At 46.0% G+C, this 24,494-nt stretch overlaps 1 protein-coding gene across 2 annotated transcripts in view; it reads right to left on the reverse strand.

Annotated features, from left to right (window-relative positions):
• Window positions 1–731: 731 nt before the first annotated feature.
• LOC133349910 (microtubule-associated tumor suppressor 1 homolog A-like) overlaps window positions 732–24,494 on the reverse strand; it is a 55,445-nt gene continuing 31,682 nt past the window's right edge. For both annotated transcript variants that reach the window (XM_061563772.1, XM_061563773.1), the window contains 8 exons: window positions 17,476–17,542; window positions 16,223–16,425; window positions 8,971–9,049; window positions 7,167–7,240; window positions 6,672–6,767; window positions 5,770–5,898; window positions 5,057–5,154; window positions 732–4,464 (listed from right to left, as the gene is read on the reverse strand). In XM_061563772.1, coding sequence (XP_061419756.1) covers window positions 4,251–4,464; window positions 5,057–5,154; window positions 5,770–5,898; window positions 6,672–6,767; window positions 7,167–7,240; window positions 8,971–9,049; window positions 16,223–16,425; window positions 17,476–17,542 — 960 coding nt within the window. In that variant the 3' untranslated portion in view covers window positions 732–4,250. The remainder of the gene's footprint in view (window positions 4,465–5,056; window positions 5,155–5,769; window positions 5,899–6,671; window positions 6,768–7,166; window positions 7,241–8,970; window positions 9,050–16,222; window positions 16,426–17,475; window positions 17,543–24,494) is intronic.

Raw genomic sequence — 24,494 nt, forward strand, 5'->3', positions numbered from 1 at the left:
GTCTGCATCCATTGGCATCCCCTGTCCATTGTGATAATACGGAACTGGGGTGCCCAGAGAAAACTCGTGCATAAGTAATATTTAAAAAAACTTTTTAAAAAACATTCTTTAATGAAATGTACCGTACTAGTAATGGCAGAACTCCATGACTCCAGGAAGTGGCCCCGAGGCTTGCCATAGCGTAAGGGACCGTGGCCAATTACAGACAACGTTCGTTGAGCGTGGACAATTAGACCCAAGGCGAAACATAACATATACAAAAAAGATGGTTTAAGAAGAATTGTTTTTATTTTTAATGATAGAATATAGTATTGTCATCAGTATGACATAAGTATACTAAGTTTGCAGTCGATACCACGTTGAGAAGTGGGTTAAAATTGAGTTTCAAGATTTGAGGATATGACAGACAGCGAGTTAAATAAAAGCGTGCAAAAAGAAAACTTAAATCTCTACACATCTGGGTTGGGCCACTTACTTCGTTGTACCAACTCATTACCCTGCAGTGGGCCTTACACATGCTCCACGTTTCTGCGGTTTACCAAAGCCACCTCCCCAAATATTGAATTGAAGGCGGGTGTAACGTCACCTTGTACAAGTGGCTTGGACTAAACACTGCCCCTTGCTAAAGGAGTCATCTGGCAGCATTGGGTGCCGAGAGCACCTTTCGGTGGCGGGGCATGTTGACCTTAAATCAACTTGTCTCAGAGGAAAAAAAAAACCACGAACATAGCTTCAGTTCACATATTTATTATTTGTAACAGCGTATAAACAACAATGTTCAGCGCTAAGTGCTTAGTAAACAACCCCCGGTCCCCATGACGGGCAATCGCTTCATAAACGGTGCCTCCCAACCTTCATCCAAATCCCAAACAAAAACAAACACCATTGAACAATACTGCATTCAGCATCAGTGCAACGTGGGGCAAGTGTGAATAGGCCTTCTAGGGCCAGCAAACGATGAACAGTGAGCGAGCGAGCGAGTCGTGTAGAACTCTGCTCTGAAACGATGATTTTCCTTTACATCGGGAGCAGCAGCCTGCGGAGTGTGTCAGATGAGAAATTGTAAAACGCACGTCGTGTGCGCGGAAACGCTCGGACATCCGCGCAGAGACGTGAACACGCCGTGATTAGTGCGCACCGGTGCGGCGATAAATGGCAAAACGTGCCGACGATTTCTTTGTGAGTATTCAGACAGCAGTCCACAGATGCGGAAAAACACATTTTTGCTTACAAACAGCAAACACCGTAAAAACCTGTGACGAGAAAAGCACACGTTACTAACCCAACCGCTGACTTAATTGTGATTTGTAAATTAATGGAAACATTCGATTAAGGTGTGTTATTCATTTGCACTTTGACAGCAAGTGTTTCCTTGTAGCTTAAAATCTCGGGTTTTCCGTCATTGTTAGCGTCTCACGAACGCAAAAACCCAAGAGCACTACTCATGGGCTGTGGAACATTGGGATGACACCTTGTTCCCAGAACCACACGCAGGCAGATGCTCCAAAATGATCATGAAATAGCGAGGAACTGATCGATTTATTATTTTGGGAAATTAAACTGTGCAAAAAAAAACCTGTTTGCAGACACACAACACTGCCAAATCTAACCGACAATGAAGCATCAGTGGTCCACACTGGCTTGCGATTGACGTAGAGGGCCCATTTCTTCACTGCTTAAAGCATCAATTACGAAAATATTTTCCAAACATTCACTCGCAAAGCATTCCAAGAAACCACACAGAACACGCTCTGATGTTGCCAAATCACATGGCTCCCCCCTTCACCCCAATTCGGTCACAGGGATCCTGGACGCCAATGAATTTATAATTTCTCGTCACTTTGACACACCACGAGTAGCGGTATAGCAGCTTAGCAGGTAACACGAATGAAATTGTACAGGGTGGTCCAGATGTCTTGTGAACCCCCCGCCCCCCATTTAGAAACATAAGTTGGAGAATTAAAGGGGGGGTGGGGGTCATGACATCTGGACCACTGTAGATGCAACATCGCACACAAGTGTGCACGAGGACCTATGGAGACGTGAGGTTTTTTTGGTTCGATCGTGCTCGACTAGTAACGAATTGGCACGTTTTGTTTACGTAATAAACCTTACCAATTGGCTGTTTGGGTGATGGTGGGTTTAACGACATTTATATTGACACGATCCAACCCAAAGAAACCTCTTTACTGGATAATATTGGCCGCAAAAGCCTACGTGCAAAACCCATGTAGACACTTGGGGTTTCATACACAGGTCGTCGTATCGGACTCCACAACAATTGACGGACATGTTTCTACTCCCTTTTGCAGAGTCTCGCAAAGCGAGTCATTTACATTAAGGCAATGTCATGCATTTGTCGTAAGACTTATATTTATTTTATTACTTTATATATTTACAAAAATCACACAAGTAAAAAAAAGCCACAACGTTGAAACAATTTTGCAAACCCAGCAAAGACGGAACGTTTGCAAGGCATTTGTCAAGCGGGTCGGAAGACAGACAGCGAACGAGGCTAGCGGCAACAATCGCTACAGGAGCTCACCAACCACCTGCACCATTTCTCAGTTTACCGAGCAAGAAACAGCAATGACGTTTTTTTGCAATTAAATGTGTCGGTGTCAAGCTTCCGTTTTGTGTGTGTTGCCGGCCACATGGAACAACAGCTGCACAATGTGTTGGTGGTCTTAAGGAGGCAATGGGTGTTTACCCCCCCCCCCCCGCCGTCCCACTTGCTCTATGCGGGTGTAAATCTATTGCGTTATATAATGATAAGATGGTTTATTATTCGACGTATCTTGTGGGCAAATTATGTAATGGCTAGGAAGCCCGTAGTTATCACTTAAGGACCAGTTTCTTAAGTGGCTGAGTGTGCCATTCGGAAGAAACCTGACTGCAAGCTCTATTAACACGGAACGGTAACTTCCAATTTCACGATATCATGTTCTCAGCCACCTTCGTGTGCTCACTGTAAGAACGCTAATTGTAATTTGGATACGCTTTGTGTGCGCGCGTGCACGGACATTGAAAACTTTAAAAACAAATGCCTTACTTAGTAAATGCCCATTACATGTGGTGAATGCATCAACAATGTTCCACCGTGGAACGGACCACAGCAATATTTCTGATGTCCATCACCCGACGTAGGTCCATGCCAGAGAGGGGGGGGGGCATTGCCGACTTTCATTTGGTGTCAATTTGCATTACGTCAAGGGTTGGGGAGCGGCAAGGCGAGGAGCGGAAGGTATTTCACCGTACACCAGGCGGGTTTTTTTTGCATTGGGGCACCGCGTTCAGCCGATGTGTGCCACCCCGTTAGCTCCTTCGCCACGAGGCCTGGGCACGTGGAAATCGATACGGGCCACGTGTTTAAGGCATGACGCCACTTGGCTGCTGGAATACCGTTCCAACGCTTATTCAGTGTAATTGAATATACAGTGCTTGCACTGGATTAGCAGGGACTGGGGATGCTCTGGACAAGACTTTAAAAAAAACCTTCTCGTCTATTCTCCCTGCTGGCTAAAGCCGTAGGAAGTCCATATTAATTGGCTTGAGGTTTACATTACAGACCCACACGTTTGAAGGCACCTGGGGTGTCGAAGAACGTGAATTGTTTTTGCCAAGTGGGCTTTTCACGGGATAACGACACGCGAAAGCAACGCGGCCCTTCAAGCTAGCGGCGAGAAACGTTTTCCCAGTACGCAAGCCTACATAACACCGCACGCAAAATCACAGGATGCGCATAAAGTTTGCCAAGTGAAAAAAGTCTCACGAAATAAACGATGCTGAGTTTACTTATGGTCACAAGCACGTGTGCATTCTTCTGTAGGTCTCGGTAATCATCAAGAAGAGGAGGCAGTGTCGGCCCATTAGCTTTCCATGGAGAGACAATCTAATCGGGCATATGGGTTGATCATCAACGGCCTAACGGAAGACAGAGCATGCTTCCCAGCAAAGCAAATGAGCATCAGTAGATCGGAGCCATCGAATATGTAGATTTGTCCAAGTAAAAAAATAGTTTCTCAAGCTCAGGTTAGAATCCGACAGCTTCTGCAAGGACAACGCCTAACACCGTCGTGACGGAATGAACATCCACGGACTGATTCGAGTCCGACGCCGGCTGGGGAACACGTGGGCAGAAGGCAGGAGATGCATTTATTGTTGTTTACCCAACGGCAAGCGGCTGGGCTCTGGTCTTGGCACCCCAGGGGTCGGATTGGGCAAGAGCCCCCCCCCCCCCCCGCCGCGCGCTACCGCGGCGTGGAGAAGAATTGAGCGGTGTTGTTGGACTGGAAGGAGAAGAACGTGGGGGAGGTGGACGGTGGCGAGGAGGGAGACACGCCCGGGGAGCTGCCGTTCTGCAGCTTCCACATGAGCTGTTCCTTCTCCATGGAGAGACGCTGCTTGGCTTTAGCCTCGCGCTGGAGGGACGCCTGCAGAGCCGTCTGCTCTGACGACAGTTGCCTGCGCCAACGGAGACAATCGATTCAAGCCGCCGCCAATTTTATTCCACAGATGTCTTCCGACCCTCAATTGACTGAACTTTTTTTTTTACTCTATGAGACCTCCTTTACCAGTGGCAAATATAGTAATAGGTTTTCACCCTTTCAACTGGTACAAAAACTGACACCTTTATACAAGGCATCATGTTTGCAATAACCACAACACAAGCAGTCAAAATGCAAACAAAAAGAAACAACTCTGATAATGATAAGCACTGTCCTTGAAGTTACTATTTATTTTTTACTTTGCATATTAATTTCAGCTTTAAATAAATCTTACTAAAAATATATATTTGAAGCTTTACAGAATTCATTTGGGGGGTCACAAAACACATGTGCCTCCATGTACAGCCCCTCCTCACCCCCCCCCCCCCCGGCAAGCTATGGGTGATATGTAAAGAAATGATAAATTCGAATTCTTCATCTCATTTGATTCGTCTGCGAACCAAAATGCTTTGATCACAGGGGGATAAATCGGCCACTGCTTCAAGCGAGCTGGCCGGTGAACGACCTTCACTTTAAGCCTGAGGAGTGACATCGTGCACTGCGCGCACCTCGTGACTTCCATGCTCTTGTCCATGCGAGCCTTCATGTCCTCGTTTTGCTGCTGCAGCACCTGCAGCTTCTCCTCCACAATCCGTTTGGCATCGGCCTGAACGAGAAACGTCGTTACACAAATTGCATTAAGCCACTTTGTCCACTTGGCAACTGCGACAAACAGGTCACAGCTTCGAGCAAGTGCTGCGATTTGAGTGGAGCATTAAAAGTAAAATGTGGTTTTGATTAAAAGGGGGCATTAATGGTCAGATAAACGCATATTTTTTACGCTTTGTTGAGTTGTGAGTGATAGCGGGCAGGTTTAATAGAGCACACCGATCAAAAATGGACTGGATTACAAGTGTGCAAACACCGCAAATACTCTTCCATTCAGCCCAGGCTCACTTGAGCAGGGAGATGCTGTGCCCTTTAGGCAGAAGGTCTCCAAGTTTAACACGGAGTAGGCTTTAGCGACTAATATTATCCATAAATGTTTTTTGGGTTAGATTGGGTTAAACCCACCACCACAGCCAATTAAATTGTCACAAACAAAACGTGCCAATTACTACTACTTCAGCTCACCGGTGTGTGGTGGAGAGTAAACCCACGACATTTACAATGACTACGACGTTTCGCTGGCGATCACAACCAACCTCCAGTTTCGGTCTTAAATAAAGGCGATTTCATCATCATCACCTCTCTACTGTGACATGTGCGGGTGGGAGCCAACCTCCTGCTGCAGCGTGAGTATGCGGCGCTCCAGCGTGTGGATCTGCTGGGTGCGGATGTCCACCACGGCCTTCAGGCTGTTCAGCTCGTCCTCCATGTGCGGAGACGACGCGGGAGACTGCGGCGAGCCCTGCGCGGTCGGCACGAATTCGGTGTGTCAGCATCGCACGGAGGAGTGGAAACAAGTGACCGGGAGAGCCGGAAGAACATCGCTTGTTATCAGAGCTAACAAAATAAACGACATCTCCATTACTACACCACTTAAAAATAATCAATGCCTCGAGTTTTTAACGATTTTTTTTACAAATGTCACCAGGTAAGGCCCAACTAAGGTATATAGCTTTTTCAGAAGTGACCGGGTCACAAAATGATAGCTCAATGAAGTGGCTTATCACGTGGAATTTACAATAAGGCAAACTCAAGACGTACGATGTGGAATCTAAAATGTGGAGGGAAAAACCGGAGCACCCAGAGAAAAAAAAAAGACCAGGGGGAGAACGTGCCATCTCCAAATATACAGCCGCCAGAGTAAGGATCGAACCCATGACCCTCCTGTATACCAGGCGATGTAGTTAACATCTCGCAGGATAAGAGGTTCTCTACTGAAACGGTAAAAATTGATCTCTGCAACGATGAAGGACCATTGCCGGAAACGTCACTTATTATTCAGGCACGTCCCCCCTTTGAGGGCAGGGTTATTCACGAAAGCGCGGCGTTTCTGTTTGCAGCAGGTGCTTGCGCAATCGCTGCCAGCGCGGCACCACCGCTTGAAGCGCTTCGAGGCACGCAACCGCTTTAGTGGTGTTTGTCAGCAGGGACAATTCGGGTGAACGTAGTGAAGACTCCCCCCCCACCCCACCAGCATCCCCACCCTACCCACCCCCCAACTTTATCAGCACCCACCTCCTTGCTGGCAGAAGTATTTTTCAAGAGCTTCCCTATGCTGGAGATTTCTTCTTTCTGAGTCTTGATCTGCACAGTCAGCGTCTTCACCGTCTCCTGCGATTTTCACACAGGTACATGTTTTTTGTGTTCGGATGAAGATGCGCAAGGCGCATAGTTTATAGGCGTATCGTTGTCTTCCCCCACAACTCCGATTAGCATGGTTGGCTACGTATGGGGCAAAAGAAGTTCAACGTACATACAAATTAACGTGGATGTTTTATGGATAGACTGGGTTCAGGAAGGTAGAACTTCCCACCAATGGTTCAGCGCCATCAATGGAGGGGAACGTTTTCCAACGCTCCCTTGAACAGGAAGGAAAACACTTCGACGTTTGACAAACAGTCTCGGTCCGACGTTAAATACAAATTCTACCGCCTTAAAACGCAGCGGTTGGAAGCAAAGCAGATGTCGATTACAATAAGCAAGGAGCTAATTTAATGGGAGCTCGCATACCTCCAAGCAGGATTTCTCACGTTCAAACTTGTTCTGCATCGACGTCCGTTCACTTTCAAAAGACTGGTTCAGCTCTGGAAATAAATGGCAAAAGGTGCGAGCGAGTCAGAACTTTTGTTGAAAAGTTCAATGTACGATTTCAGCCGCATCACCTCTACATAACAAAAAGGCTCAGTCCCTTTTACATGCACCTACACATCATCCGCACCTAGTTTACACAACAAAGGCTCATTCCTAACAGCGTGGTGCTTCAGCCGCACCGAACCTCACAAAAATAATATTCAGGGCCTACCTTGGCTCCTCCCACCCTCAACCAGTATATATACAAATACGGGTTTCTTGGAATTTCTCTCACTTGATACAGCTATCGTGCTGTGACTGTTCCACCTGAAGACGGAAGCTTGTGTTGCCTCCGAAACGTCGAGATTATTATTTTATTTTTATTCTACTTTTATTCATTTAAAAATTTTAACTACGTGACTTTACCGAAAAAAACCTAGGAATATAGAACTCTTGTTATTGCGCACTCTTACGAGTCCAGTCCATCACGAATAAGCATTGAGCACACGTGTAAGTAGGCTCTCCGAAACAATAACACTGTTTCGAGTCTGCTGCAGGATCTGGGCTCCGACTCGGGGATGGATCCCAAACATGATCTGGTAGCGTGTTCCAGGTCATTGGGCCGGAGACCCCGAAACTGTGGTGGCCGCATTGTGCGCGAGGTTTACACGCGGTGGGCACAGCGGCAGGTCGCCATTAGCGGCGGATCGTAGTCGATTTGGTTCTGTTGAAGCTGGTATGCCACTGATCGGAAAGACCTCTCAGAGTAACGAGACCCACAAAACCGCAAGCATGCTTTGGCTTGGGCAAGCTTCATGAACGTTATTTAAAGAGTAATGAATAAGTTCAGGAATATGCTGTACAAGTCTACGGTTCATGACCGTTTGTGCTGGGTGAGATCCGGGCATGTAGCAGACTTCAGAAGCAGTGTTAGATGTCCATGCCTTCAAATGTCCTGTTACAGTGCTGCTCATTGCCTACATTAATTAATATGAAGATTTCGATTTAAAGCTTCTGCAGGGATTCATCTTCTTGGTTCTTTCATCTTCTTGGTTCTTTCGGTAAAGTCTACAGTGACTTTACCGAAAGAACCAAGAAGATAATATGAAGATGTTCTTTTAGTTACCCAGGAAAGCCTCGATTGAATGTAAGGGTTTTCAATTAAAACAATCAATACCACAATTTATAACAAAAGTGACTTTTCAGGTGCATATTTTTGCTCGCCATAGAACAAACGGTTACTGCATCGCGCACTTTCGGATACACTTCTGCGGTACACTCTGCCTTCTGTTATTAGAAAGCCACTGGAGCTATGCACTTTTCAATATGAATAGAAAATCATTTCGGTAAAGTCACGTACAAGGGAAATAATAAAATAATAAAAATAAAACAATAAAATTCTCATGACGTTTTGATTTCAACACAAGCAATCATCAGGTGTGAAAACCACAGCATGACATTTTTTGAAAAAGTGGCGTTTTTTTCGAAAAAATTAAATCATTTCTTTAGAACTGCTTTTCATGTTTAGTTTGTCATTCCTTCCCCCCACCTCCAATTAGCACGGTTGACTACGTACGGTGCGAAAGAAGTTCAATATACATCCATTAAGTGAACGCCGACAGCAAAATATTTCAACAGGGCCACAGTTGTGTTAAGTTAAATGCCCATATTTGTTATGCTCATAGGGCTCACACGTTGCTGTTGAAGCATCTATTGAATTAAATCATCGAACGTGCAAGCCCACCATTGATGCTCCTCTCCAGGTCTTCTTTCATGGCAGTCACCGTCTCCATCTCAATCTCAGACATGACCTCTTTCTTTTGCTAAATGGGAAAAACCAGAAACATAGAAAATTACGCTATGTCCAGCCACATTTCAAGTTCATGCATGGACCACGGCAGATGCCACTGTTAGTAGCTTCCAAATAAAAGGACACGTGTTCAAATCAAAGTCAGAAGGCCAACCCTGACTTTTGGGATGTATGTGCCTCTCCTTATGGAAAGCCAATACTTACATGAGAGTCAAGTTTATTTATAACCGTGAGAACTCGCCGAGACCGGCACAGCAGTTGAAATCATGGGATCGTTCCCTCCCCCACCAGCACAAATTGGCCCACCACAGTTTGTCGATCAGCAGGTCGTGTGGTGGGGTAAAGCGTGGGCACTCCCAGGTCTTTAAAGTTGTCTGGCCAGCACGGACAAATACCTTCTGGAGAGGCTCCCAGGAAATGCCTACGGTGGAGGCCCTACCAGCAGCAGCGGCATAAGCAGGAAGTTGCCGCGTTCCACCTTGACCAATTCGAAATTATTGTAGGAAATCAGTGCGTCTCGGCCATCGGGTAAGGCCGCACATTCAGATGGAAGCGGTGCGAACAAGCCATAGGCCAAGAGCAGCACCTCTCCTTCGTTGAAACCCAGCCACCAAGTGAAACACCGACAGCAAAGCTGCCACCCCCGGCGCAGCGGCAGCTTTTGGCGAACCATCGGACAAAGACGGTCACCCCGCCGCATCATCGTACGCTGTCGGATGCGCTTCTGCGGCCATCTGGAATGCTCTTTCCGATATTAGGAAGCCACTGGAACTGTGCACTTTCAAATATAAATTGAAAGCTCATTTCTTGAGAACCGCTTTGTGTTTAGTTTGTTGCCCTCTCCCCTCACCTCCGATGAGCATGGTTGGCTACGTACAACGGTGTGAAAGTTCACACACAAAACAGAAGCACCGAGGAAAAACTTTTGCGTTGCTCGTCCGAGCGCTGCCGAGTCAACGAGCCACTAACGTCCTCAGGAGGATGGCGTCTTGGGCTTGCAAGTGACGATAACGGCGTCCGCGTCTAAAACCTACCCAAAGCCGCGCGCTCGGGCAAAGACGCGGCTGGCATTTCAACAAGGTGCTCATTACAGAGCAGAGCGACGTCAAGCGAAGGTGACCCCCCCCCCCCCCCCCCCGTGCACGGTACAGAGTTTTTAAAGTGAGATGTATTGCATTGCCTCGTGCAATAATTTGTTTTGGCATATTTTTGTTACACTATGCTTTTCATTTGTATCCATTATATTAAATCCCAAGGATGGTATTCTGGCAAGAATAATGAACAAGAATCATAAGATTGGAATTTAAAATCCCAGTTAAGCATCAGCGGAGCCCATTGCTTATTCTGGGTCAAGAACATGTGTTATTCCATGTGAAAAATCAAAAGCAGTTGTCCGATGGATAGACTGTTCACTGGCATAGAAATGTGTAATTTTGACCACCACTTGCTCAGGGTCACTAAACAATGATAAATGGGAAGACGCAAGGTTTTTATTTGGCTAGATTAAGAACAGAATGCTATGCTTTGTGTTGTACATTTATTATAACCGCTCATTTTGCTATCTAAAATGGGCACAAGATGATTAATGATATTTACGTAAAAAGTCATCACGGTCCAAAAAACCACTCTTAACCAGGGCCATGTGTTGTTCTGTTGCTACTAGCGCTAGAGTGTGTGTGTGTGTTTTGATTTGTAATTCAACACCCAAACTTTGTTTGGGTCATTTGTTTTTCCAAGTCGGTCCCCTTTGGCCACCTTATGTTATTGCAGATGCATTGAAGCAAAAGCAGCCTTCCCTTCACTCCATGGGCGACAGGAGACATGTGTGACAATTTGGAGATTTCACTTTAGTATTGAGCAAACACACTGGACCACGGCAACTCCTGGACATGAGGACCAGAGTGGAGTGTGGGCAGTGTAAACAACTGATCAATCAGGGTGTGTCACTTCCCCTTGTGCCCCCCCCCCCCCCAACTCCCCACAATTGCAGTATTATTCCCATCCTGATCTCAGCATCACCATCATGAGAGCAAGACATGTCCTTCCGGAGTTTCTGCAGTGAGCATTGCATCACGTGGTGGCATAGAACAGCCCTGAATATTTAAATGACGGCTGGCCTCTGAACTCACACGGTTTTGAAAATATTGTCACGTGGCCAACCAAACATGTTTAATCCTCAAGAGGTGAAGTGGAATAAAAAAAACACATCGTTCCATGTGGTTGTCTAAGTCATTGGTGAAGTAAACCAAAACCATAAAGTCACCACCACATTTCAGAGTGCGGTTTAACCACAGTCCTCTTCACCAGATTTAAACCCAAACTCACTGGTGCCAGCTCCATACCATGACGTGCAATTAGCCCAGAATGCACTGGGTTCACGATCACAAGTTCACAGCGTTCATCATACTTGTCCCTCGTGTGTCAGTAAATTGATATTGTGTCGCCATGAAAACTTCCCATGGGGTCAATAACGAGAGATATTTGGCCAATGCTTTTTGAAGTATTCTTAAAAGGGGATCCACTCTTCCTGGTGGTTACAAAGGGGAAGCAACACCTACATGTTTGCACAAAGCCGAGCACTGCCGCAGGAACATAGAATTTCAGTGTGGAAAAGAGCATCGCCAAATTCAATGGCTTTAAGATTAGTTTAACCAAGTGGCGAGAACAAGAGACCAGTATCCTCTTATTTCTAAATGTGGCCTGGGGCATTAGTCCCAGTAGGGGGTGATGATTGCTCCATATTGTTTATGTATATAGCAATTTTCAGGTTACAGTAATTGTATTATTTGGACCCCGACGTCAGCACACAATGGGCCTACTCTAGCAAACTATGTCAGAAGATTTTTATTGGCCACTGTCGTATTATTTTAGTTATTACGCTCGCAGAAATCTGTATTTTATTTTTATTTTATCAAGTAAGGTCCACTGACCTATATAGCTCTTCAGAAGCGAATTGGCCAGAAATGACAGCTCAACAAAGTGGCGAAATCATGTGAAAAATTATAGCAGCCAATTCCATAAACGCATGTTTCTAAACGTGGAGGGAAAAACCGGAGGACCCGGAAAAATATCCACATGACCACGGCGAGAACATGCAAACTCCAAATATACAGGCGTCAGGGTCGGGATCGAACCCACGACCTCCTGTGTACCAGGCGAGGTAGTTAACATCTTCTAGCCACCGTGGCACCCCCCTATATCAGGGAGGACACTGGATTTAAACTGTGAAGCTCTGCAACAAGCAGCAAACACCCTACCGCTGGGCCCTGTCACGCCACGCTCTCATGGGGCAGATAGACATTGGGGTTTGAGGCACGTGAAAATTGCAAAGTGGAATTTTGAGTGGTCAAAACCTAGGTTGGGGTCAATGCAGCAGCAGTCCATAACTCTCGCAGATCATGAGAAAGTAAAACAACTTGCCTATTCCACAAGCAAGTTAAATGTCCATCAATGGGCTCAGGGCTTTGAGACAGGTAAAGGTGGTTGTTTGAGCAGAAAGCCACTGAATTGTCTCGTCAAGGAGCGTAAACCATCACGCAAACTCCGGTAAACATTGCAGCGGCAGCTTTTGACTGGCCATCGGACAAATATGGGTCACTGCATTGCACGCTTTCAGATGCGCTTCTGCAGCCATCTGAAACGCTCTTCCTTTCGACATTAGGAAGCCACTGGAGCTATGTACTTTTAAATCGAGATTGAAAACTCATTTCTTGAGAACTGCTTTGTTTAGATTATTGCCCTTCCCTTGCACCTCTGGTTCGCGCGGTTGGCTACGTACGGTTCAAAAGAAGTTTAACAAATATACATGCACACCAATAGAAAACCAAAAAGCATGTATGCAGTACTTGAGGCAGGCGTGTACGCACACAGGACGCAACACAAACGGGTTTTCCAAGAATGATATATAGTGGCAAAGGCGCAGTGGAAAATGTAGACTTTCGGAATGGATTTAATACAGCGGCAGAGGGCATGATTAATGAGACGGTGGGAGTAAATTCCCGAGAGACAGAAAACCCAGAGAATGTTACACCCAGAGTATAAATCGGGAAAGTAGGAGGGACGGGCGAGCAGATATGGGGGTTACCTGAATGGAGAGACAAGAAAACTCCCACCCCCATGCAACATCAGATGGTCTCAATTAAATGGCAATGTTTCATGGCAGGGTCTGGAAGAGGCAATTTGTCTTAGAAATTCACAGAAATAACAAGGATTCCCCATTTACTCTTAATATAAACACATTAACATGCAAGAATCAATAGTGAGCACCCACTGTGGACATTGCACATTAGACCCTGGTGTGGCCCAGTCATTATGGTCCTCTCCTGCAGTGATGATTGCACAACAGCAGGTACTAATTTAAGGCTGAACACACCTAAGGGAGGAAGACAAAGACAGATTTGGGTAGCCTGCCAAAAATGTCTACGCATGGGCTGGGATTTGAAACTCAGGTTGCCAGGAATGCAGCATGCCAATGACCAAGCTGACACTTCAAGATGGTTAAAGACAACGATCCCATTCCCCTGTAGTCATGCACAGACACATCTATGGGCATGTAAAACATATTTTGCACTGTACGTAGCAAACCGTGCTAAATCGGAGGTGCCGGTGAAGGACAACATACTTAACAAAAAGCAGTTTTAAGAAATGGGTTTTCAATTTAGATTTTAAAGTGCATAGCTCGAGCGGCTTCTTAATATCGGAAGAAAGAGCGTTCCAGACGGCCGCAGAAGCGCATCTGAAAGCACGCGATGCGGCGAGCGTCTTTGTTCGATGGTTAGCAAAAAAAGCCGCTGTGAGGATGACCGGCGTTTGCGTGATGGCTTATGCTCCGACGCATATTGGCAAACAGGGATAAAATCATGAAACCCCAAAGTGCACTTTGCCATCATCACTATTATTACAAATTGCCTCGTGGCCAAAAAGTAGAAGCTTTCATTTCGGATAAGGACGTTTTTTCTAAACCATTTCCTGACTTGAAGGCTAACTGCACAGAACGTTTTCTTATGAAACTATATTTTTATGCACATCATCCCCTACAGAGTGGATAAAATGATTACTACTTGAGAAAAGTCAAACGTGATCCGTCCTATGGAAAGATGGGGCCCCACCATAAACATTTGGAATTTCCGCCACCAGCCGACAGGCTTCCAATCGAGACACTTAAAACTTTTTTTTTCATATGTTATTTTTACAAAGCTAACATTACCGTCACTCATAAAATGTGCCAGAATTTGTAAGTGGAGGTGGTAGTAAAATAGTTTTCTGCGTAAAAAAAAGTCCACTGTATGCACAAAATACTAATTTGAAAAGCAACTGGTTAAATAACTTTTATAGCATAACTGCACAAACGATGTTTCCAGAAGACCACGTACAAGAAAAAAATCCCATATTACAATTGACAGCAGGGAGAAGTTCCATGACAAGTAATTCTGCATGCACACACAAGAGCCACACAATGCTCGAGGACCTCCGATTAAGCACGGTTGGCTACGTATGGGGCAAAAGAAGTTTAACATACACAGAGGAGAGATGCTGCATCTCGGCGAGTTGAATGAGCATGCAATGGTTCGGGGCAACCGAGATTTGCTAGCTCATGACCACGGAAATAAGAGGCAGAAAAAGGGCCGTGATGATGGCATGGCGCGGCCCTCCAGCGTGCTCTCATGTAAAGGGGGCGATGACATGGTCAACGTCAAAACAAACTTTAAACAAATGTTAAACGATAGAATGAGTAACGTCGGGATCTGCTTTTATCCATCGTGCATTCTTCTCTGACTCTCGGCGCCTTGTGTATATAAAGTGTCAACATTCTTGAGCAGGAGGGAGCTCCACTCTAAAATTAACCCCCCTCCCAGACCACGCGTGCGCTCTCGGGATAAGGAGAGGCAATAAATGACCAATAAAGCCATTAGCGGAGAAGGAAAATGTTCATGTTTAGTTAAGTAGCCTCTCATTGTTAACCGAAATGAAATGGCATTCCTGGAGAAATAACGAAGCCACTGGATTCATCCAAAAAATTATAGAAAAAGAAAACATCACAAAGTGAAATTAGAACACAGGGCCCTAGCTCGGAGCGGAATTGGTTTCAGATGTTGACCGCATTTGTTTAGCGTCATGTGACACCACATGTTCTCAACTGGGATCCGATTCTCCAACCAGCTCAGGATTTGGCTGACAAGGAAAATGTTTGATGCAGAAGAAACTAAATTCCAACAAAATTAATACCTTGTATATAAACACAAAAGGGGCAAGACTTGTAGCTACAATATTAAATATTTATTGTTGAACTTTTGATTGAAAGTAAAAGTTTAAGTTCGTCCCACTACCTGCAGCATGTTTGAAGAAGATGGCAGCCTCCACATGGCCCACTGTCCAGTGAGAAATCGTGGGCTAATGCCATCAAACCGGTGACCGAACATCAATCAACGATCTCCCAGTCTCCTGAGCAACTCCTCATAGCATTTTTGATCGTGTTCGGAAATGTGTTGGACATTTCTAACAGAGTGGAATTGTGATTAATTTTTTAAAGTCGCTTTTATTTAAGCTATCTACAGCCTTGAAGTGTAATGAGACTGGAGAATTTAGGCCGCAGCCAAAAATTGGTGGCCAATCTGAGTTGACAAAAACGTAAACGCGTTACCAGGACCACAACACTAGGTATTTGGCTCAAGGGCATGCAGTATAAAAATCAAGCCATCTGTCTGTGGGGAAGGTGCAAATCTGAGTTGATCATCCAGAACCAGCGGTGTTCCTTCCCACAGAGATATTATTGACCGAGCAAACCACGAACCAAGAGAATTTTAAAACTTTGCCGGAGCACCACCCAAGCCAGAAGAGACAAACTAAAAAATGCAAGGTCACGAGATTTCTTAAGTGTAAAAAAAAGCTTCTGTTATGCTACCACTCTGGCAACAATGCAGAACAGATTGAAAAATAAGAATAATAATTTACATTTGCAAAGCACATTTCATCCATAGATCCCAATGCACGATGTACGGAAAGCAATAAAATAAAGAGAACCAGGGTAAACGACCACAACCTAAGGGATGAAGGCCAGTTTAAAGATGCGAGTTTTAAAAGACAAATATAAAAAAACTGCAAAAAAGCCCCGACATAGGTATGCATGTCGATCTTCTTTCGCACGTACGTAGCCAACCGTGCTCATGGGGGGTGCGTGGCCACGTACCTGCGCCACCCTCGCATCCAGCTCTTGCTCGTGGGTCTGCTGCAGCTGCTCCAATTCCCCGTCGAACTGCTGCCTGAGCGTGGCCTCGAGGTTCGACAGGGCCTCGGCGTGCCTCCTCTCGGCCACGGCGAGAGCCGCGACGGCGTCTCGCTCCGCCGCCTCCTTCTCCTGCTCCAGCCGCGTGCAGCGCTCCACGTAGATCGCTGCCGCAAACAAGACAAAGATCCCCCCCCATAAAGCCTTAACAAGCTGCTGTGGCAAGTGCAGTTAAGCGAGCACCTATGAAGCCCGGAACGGCCATGATTGGGTGGAGTGGAACAGCACCCACGCCAGGCCACCTTCGTCAATGTTTTTACACATCGCACTAGATACTCAATTGAGGCCGAGTTGACCTAGGGGAGGCCCAGGGACAGTTCAGATAACCGCCATTAGTGTCGATCGCGAACGGGAATCGAATTCGGGTCGGCAGGTTCGTGGCAGTGCGCTAACCACGACACTACAGCACACAATGGAGTATAGATAGTATGTTAAGGGCAAAACATCATCACGGGAAGTGCCGTCTAGCTCGACCTCTCTTCCACGAGCTCAGAGCCGAGCTCGTGAGTAGGGCCCTCACGATATGGTTGTTTTTACAACTGGCGACAGGTCATGCCAAGCCCGAAATGAGCTGTGATGCCCGCTCGCCTCGAGATAGAGAAGATCGTTCTTTCACATTCAAGAGGAGAGAAATGGTGGACAGAGGGGTGACTCAAGCCTAGCATTCACTCGGAGGTCAATAAAAGATTGTCAAAAATGTGGTTGTCTTATGGAGAAAGCCCCAACCATAAGAATGAGGAATCTCCACCACTGGCTTGGTAACTGCCATGAGGGGGTGGCAGTCCCACGCTTGTTTTGATAATATTTATGGTCAAGGCCTTCGGTGTAAAACCCAAGTTACAAATGAGTCGCTCAAAAATTTAAACCTCCCCTTGGCTCGAATAACCCTGGGGCTCTGACAGTGGTGTAAAAATTCCCCATGCCTACAGTGCAGCCCAATCACTCGATGTGTTTCACCACCTGTGAGTTCATGCCACTACAGTGACTATATCTAGATGCAAAGTGAATTAGTTTAGTGGGGAATGAACGAGCGAAGGGATTTTCTGTAGCCGTCAAGTTAGTAATGCAAACACTGCATTGACAATTGTGCCTGAATTATAAGTTATACAATTTTCACACAATGGGTCGATAGAATGTTGCATTTATCGATCACTTACCGAGCTGTTGCTGGACACTTTTGAGATCCAAATTAAGATCAGTCAACTTTCCAGATGATTTCTCATTCTAGAAAATCACATCCACAAAAAATACAATATCATCATCTGCAAAATCACACTGCATGTTTATCGGAGTTTAAGAGCGTAACTTCGAGCAAATGTGGCATGTTCTTGGTTAAACAGTCACGTAGTAATAGGCAGACAAATTATTTCTCAATTTAAAGCCATCTGTTAATCAATGACAACAACTATTCATTCAAAGCTTAGGACCATATTGCCAAGGACATATTCAAGTTCTTTAACAGCTGATCAGACACTCAGCAGAAGCCGAAACGCCTCTTCCCAAGGACGGCACATTTTGACAGAGCCCCAGGGACGCATTCAGAATTTTAGTACGGGCTGTCGGAGGATATCCCCACCATGGACAGATAACTTTTTTAGCGCTGTTTAATCAATCAAGCCACAATGGTTTCCCACTCCGAACAAATCAAGGGTGGCACTTCTCTTGTTTGTAGCCGAGCCAGTGGTGGAAATTCCACATTTATATGACAGGCAAGTCATTATGTAGATCAACCCACTTGCACCGCACACAATATACATAGATGTAATATTTTCATGATCTAATACACGTACACGTCCTTTCATATGCTTCATGTTAAACGCATGCACCTTGCTATGTACAGCGATGTATGGATTGATGTAAAATGCAGACCGTTTAAGAGTAATTTCGTAATGCTATTTAACATCTTCAACGGGAAGGTTTCGAGACGGCATCGAGGCGCAGAGCCAGTAAGAGACAACCGAGTGTCAAGACTGCTGGTGGCCCCAAGCCAGTGTGGAAATTCACCATTCCTAATGGCAGGAACCACAGCCTTCAGAGACCCAGGCCGAAGTGCGTCCAACCCCCCCCCCCCCCCCCCCCTCTGGCTACTGCAAATTGACCCCTACCCAGAAATAACATCTGACGAGGGATAGCCAATAGCCAAACCAAGTTTGAAAAAGCTCCCCACCAATAATCCGGGGCAGCCATGATAATAGACACGACCCGAGTGTCGGTGGTGGGTGGTGGGTCAAAAGACCTTTAAACGACGGCTCGTCATTTGGCAAGCGGTGGAACTATATGCACCACAATTGGTTTCGCTTTTCTCAACGGATGGCACTCCATAGGAGTGGCTCAGATTGGCCAATGGTACGGGCAAAACATGCATTCAGCAGGGCAAACATGCGAATCAGCGATTAGTTTTAACTGCCAACATTTAATTTAAAATGAAATTAACTTGTTTTAGTATAGCAAAATTAAGAATTAAGAACGCATTTTTAGACAAGCTGCAACTGCCAAGTCTAGACCGGCAGTGCCTCCGTGTACTCTCGTGGTGAGGTGCAGTGTGTAGACTGATGTGCAGTTTGTACATTGTGGCCGTGTGAATCCATAGGGATGCACACGGCCACACAATCATGACAGACGCCAACGCTGGAACTGCTAATTGAAGGTCAATTGCTGTGAAATGGGTGTGCCACAATTTCCCAGCATTCCATTATTGTTGTGCACCACGCTGCCAACTCCACCCGCTACGCCACAACAAGGAGGATTTCTTGAACCAGGGCCCACACTGCCAAATTTAATCACGCAATTGTTTAATGGGACTCGGAAACGTACACGGCTTGAGTGAGAACAGGATTTTTCACAGATTCTATTTATTTTCATTTACCTAATTCCCAGGTCCCCACCACCCCCAATGTAAACAAGCATTTTAGCAACTTGCTTGTTTACCTTGAATCCCATGGGAAGCAATTTCCTAATGATGTGCCAACATCTGTCAAAACGTGAAAATACACGAAACGAGAAAGTCGGTTCTGCTCCAGAGTTCGTTTAACCAACGGTGTTCACGAGGGTCTCTTATACGTAAACAAGAACTGCACTCACAACCAGGGCGGCAGCAGCAGCAGTAGTAGCAGTAGCAGCCTTCACTCACTTTCTAACAAAACCGAAAGCCGCTAATCTAGATTTAAGTTTCGTGACTGCAGGGATCCACTCTTTTGGTTCTTTCGGTAAAGTCACTTCAGCAATTGTTTCTTGCTGTGGTTGTCCCACCTGATGACAGACACGTGTTGCACCCGAAACGTCGTGATTTAATTTATTTTATACCTACGTGACTTACCGAAAGAACCAGACAGTATGAAAACCGCTAGTGACTGCCGGTTAATTACCCAAGTGACAAGGATTGTTTTTTTTAAAAGGTGGTGGGGTGAAAAGTGCAGCCCTGCAATTTATTGTCCACACTACTGCTGGTGGAAGGGCCTCCCATCGAGGGAGCTGTGAAGAACCTCATCTTCACAAGGTACTTCGGCAAACCCTCCCATGCTGGCCGGGCATCTGGGACTAGGCGAGCAGCACTCCAAATCAGAATCGTTTCATTCATCCTGGAGAAATCCGACGAGCTACGAAGCTTTTTTTCACAGGATGGTCCAGTAGCGGGGGGGGGGGGGTGACAGACTGTACGCCCACCCACACGCGGCTTGCCAAATCGACTTGCCGTGGTGCATCCAAAGTATGACGGCACTATGGATAACTGTCATTTTTATTTTTAATACGTTAATTCAGACCATCCGGGAAGGCACTTCAAATGCAGTTAATCTGCATTGTGCATGTGAATATTTTCATTAAATTGAGGGCGTTTCAGCAATTTTTGAAATATGCACACAGGTGCAATACAAGTAATAGATTTGAATACAAAGTCCAAGACAAGTATGTTGAGCTTGCGCTCCGATTGTTACTTTGGTCCGTGTCATAATTACAGCTAAACCTAAACTATTTTTTATCTTACTTGCTCAGGCCCACCGAGCTATGAAGTTATTTTTCAGGAGTGATCTGGCCACAAAAATTAATCCCAGCCAAGCTCTAAAACGCCGAGAATAATCCATGCAACCACAGAAAAAACATGCAAACTCCAAATATATTAGGCATCAAGGGTCGGGATCGAACCGACGGACTCCTGCATACCAGGCAAGGGAGTTAAAATCTCACCAGCTCAGCACTCCTCTTCCAGTCAACAGCTAACAGGTGCAACGCCAGTACACGTCTGCCTAGGAACTGAAAGCTGCCACATGGAACGCGGTGTGGTGCATAGACCTGCCAGTGTTAATTTAATCCACACGTATGTTCACAAGGAGCCTCTTTTCATCCCGAGCCAACCAGTTTCCATTTCGATCACACAGGTTGATTGCAATTTGTGCAATGCTCCCCAAGGTGTCAAAAGTGGTCATTAACTTCAGTTATAATTTTGCATATGCAATGTATTTTAACATCAACCCCCTCCAAAGATGGTGTTCAAAAATCACTTACTGCTGCATGCACTCACATAGTACATTTTCCCAAGTCGAGGGTTAAACATCCGAATGTGTATCATCGAGAGTGATTGAGTCACATTCATCTGTTGGCAACGCTTGGCCAGGAAACGCCACACTCATTGCAAGGGCCAGTCGTTGTTTGGAAAGACCACCGTTGACATCCTACACAAGGTGGTACCGTCACTCGTGGGAGGGATGGACCAAGGTAATACATATGAATCCAGCAACATGTACAGCACATGTACTGTCCACACCAGGAGTGCACCGATTCTCCCTCGCTGCAAATTAAATTGCAGCGACTCAGGGCGCCAATCAGATGGAAATTATCGATTCAATATTAGTGAATATAGCAGCCTCTAGTGGCCGCAGCTGTAACGTCAAATCGATTACATAAAACATCCATACACATCAATACAAACTCAATTATTGCCCATGCATTCAGCTGCCAGTGTAATGAGCTTCAGCACTGCTGTTAAAGCGATTCATCGGTAACACCACTACTCTCCGCACAAATACAGAATCTGATCCTAATCATTCCCAATCAGATGGGTCAGTGCTCAATTGCCTTCACCATATTAAAAAGTGGAAATTCCACATTCTCGTGGCGGGTGCCACAGGACAATGTTGCATATCCAACTTACTGGATATGCAAGTTGGATACGCAACGTTGCTTACCCAACGTGGACGGGTATTGGCGTACATGTGAAAAGGTTGGATGCGTGAACAATCTACAGTAAAATGACAAGCACACCGTGCACAAGTACTGCCCTGCGTGCGGGGGGGGGGGGGGGGTCTCATTCATGAGGGCGGATGAGCACTGGGTTGGATACGCGACGTTGTGTTCATGTTCCGCATTACATTTCTTCCCCGCGAGACGCGTTGCGCGAAACTCCGCGTTAGGGCGTCATGGGGGCAACCTCTCCGGCCGCCACTGCCTCGACAAATTACGAACACACATGGCGCTCTGTGCCAGAGGTGGCGGCCAGGCCACGCGCAGGCGTGACCCATGCCAGGCAGAGCTCTTTGCACGCACGCACCCAAGCAAGCCCAAACCTTTGGCCACTGCTCTGGAAACTTTCAGCCTTTCCAGATGCGAGGAGGAACCCATTGTGGCAATCGCCCACCGGCACCCCACCCCTTCCCCCAACCATGCAAGGCAAAGGCTCAGGAGGATAGAATTTGTAAAAGCCGAACGGTTTGTTTTTAGCGCCAATACTTTAGCAGGCTTGTGGATGGGTTAATAACACCGCTTAAAAATAGGTATCACTTAAAATGAAAATCAGGCACGTACCGACGAGAGAATATTCATTTGGCTGTTTGTTTAATGCTACTTTCCTGCTTACCTTTGCAAAAAGCCACTCGGCAAAGCAGGGGGGGGGGGAATCTGTAAAATGTCACCATTGTTTGTGGGTGTTGGCAACCCTTGTTAAGTATTTTTTTTAATTACCACTAAAAACAATTACGGGATTAAAATTGACCATGGTACATTTCCACATGTGGAAAAGCCCAGCCCCTGCGGCACATCCAGGCATTGTTCAACAAAGAGAGGGTGGCAATGGCTGGGCCGTGCATTTTATTTTAAGTCCAGGCATGAGGGCTCTACCCCCCCTCCCCCGTCAAAACATTTGAAGGCGAGACCCTGGAGCGAGTGGATAGCAAAGCACAAGACAATTAGGGTTTATATAACCACACCGTTTCCCAGTGTCGGGATGACCCCACTATGCCCCCCCCTACCCCATCTGCTCCAGTGAACATGGTACCGAAATCATTTCCATCGCCAGTCCCAGGACCAAGCGTGGAAATTCCACGTAAAAAAATGAATGCTTAAATTTAAAACAAAGTTGCAGTACTGTATTTAGCATTTCAGCTGACATTTGCAAAGCCTTTCTCTGGCCACTACTTAAATGTCACTCGCAACTGGCATATTACTGTTGTATTTACATGCCCAAGAAAATACTCTGCCAATAATAAATGGTAAAGTGACGGTTCGTATTTTATTCCATCTTGTGCCCTTCTCACGTTTAGCGCCATTTAATTCAGGAAGATGCGACATAAAAAATTCCACCGCGGCAATACCGACATGCATGTTGGCATTTAAGCATTGGACACGCTTGTTTTTACTTTAAGCAATCCTGAAAAAGGATTTGTGGCATGAATACAGCCTTCACCAAGTCACGCTCAATGACAAAATACAAGTCCTCTGTTAGAAAACACGTAATTAAAAATGTCAAAGCGTTAAATAAAAATCCAAGTGTCTTCTTGCACAATGAGCAGTGGCGCATCACTCATCTGTCAGTGGCCCAAGCCAGCAGTGGAAATTACACATTTGCATCGCCAGCGTTCAATAGGACAACCTAAAGATGCTCTCATTGACATGCAGATTCAATACGGGAAGACCCTTGAATATCGCGGGTTCATCGTTCCCGATTACGACCAATCGCGGGCCACCTCTGTACCAATTTAGCCATCGCGGGGGTTAGTTTTGTCCTTTCGCGGGTAAACTTTACACCGAAGTAGCAGTCGGTGGCACGGACAACCTTTGCCATACAAGCATCTCGCAGACAAAGACCCTCCCCCATATCGCCTATTAACAAACTGTTGGGGCAAGTACTGTTAGCGAGCACCTATGAAGTCCGGTGCAGCACACGAGAAGGTGGGCAAGCCAGCACCACGCCCGGCCGCTTTTGTCTCCCGAGTGGTGACATTTACACATCGCACCAGGGTCTAGGGGAGGTCCATGACCGGTTAAGATAATCGTCACTGGTGTCGAGCATGAGCGAGAATTGAACTCGGTTCGCCAGGTTCGTAGCGCAGGGTGCTAACTATTGCACTACCGCTCCCCACTCACGGACAAACATACATCTGCTTTGGATCACCCTCATCATTAGTAGTACATTTATTTAGCAATTACACTATTTATTGTCTAGGAAAGTTTTTTGTACCGGGTTTTTACATGTTAATTTCAATTAACCAGTTTAGTTTATTTGGTATACTGCACAGCACCTATTTAAATTGCGATGTTGTCTATTTTTGGTTGCCGTGAAACTAACCGCATTATTTAGGTAAGGCTCAAATATTGAATATCGCGGTTTTGGCTTACGTGATTCTCTCCAAGAACGTAACCCCAGCGCTATTCAAAGGTCTTCTGTACCCTAAACCAATGCTCAACTATAATTGTTATGCCAGGGGCCTCCACCAGCCATAGATAATAAGTGATTAGAAGCTGTGTTTTTTATCTGATGTATACGGGAAACAAAGTTTACCAGTCACCAACGTGTACGTAAATATTACGCAAGGTGACACGTGTCACTTGTGGCAAATATGGCATTCATTGGGCAACGTCTGTAAATCATCCATCACCACCGTGACTGCAAGAACAGCACAGACCACGTGACCCACGGGAGCCCTACAGAGCCAGTCAAGGGGATGCCTTCAGAGACTCCATCGCGGGACCCGATGGCTTTAACTCCACCACCCCCCCACCACCACCAAGCACACTGTTTGACTTATGATAAGGCTCGTCTTGTTGCACGACTTCCGCGCTCAAACCCACCCCCACTCAACCAATGCCCCCCAAAAATAGTGGCACATGCCACGGAAAAATGTGTCGTCTCCTCCAGAGCCAATGCAGTCGCCGCGCGGGATTTGCTGGCGGTGCACAGCAAGCTGCT

Source organism: Lethenteron reissneri, chromosome 32 (assembly GCF_015708825.2).
Source record: "Lethenteron reissneri isolate LAM-NWPU_2019-01 chromosome 32, ASM1570882v1, whole genome shotgun sequence".
Lineage (NCBI taxonomy): Eukaryota > Metazoa > Chordata > Hyperoartia > Petromyzontiformes > Petromyzontidae > Lethenteron > Lethenteron reissneri.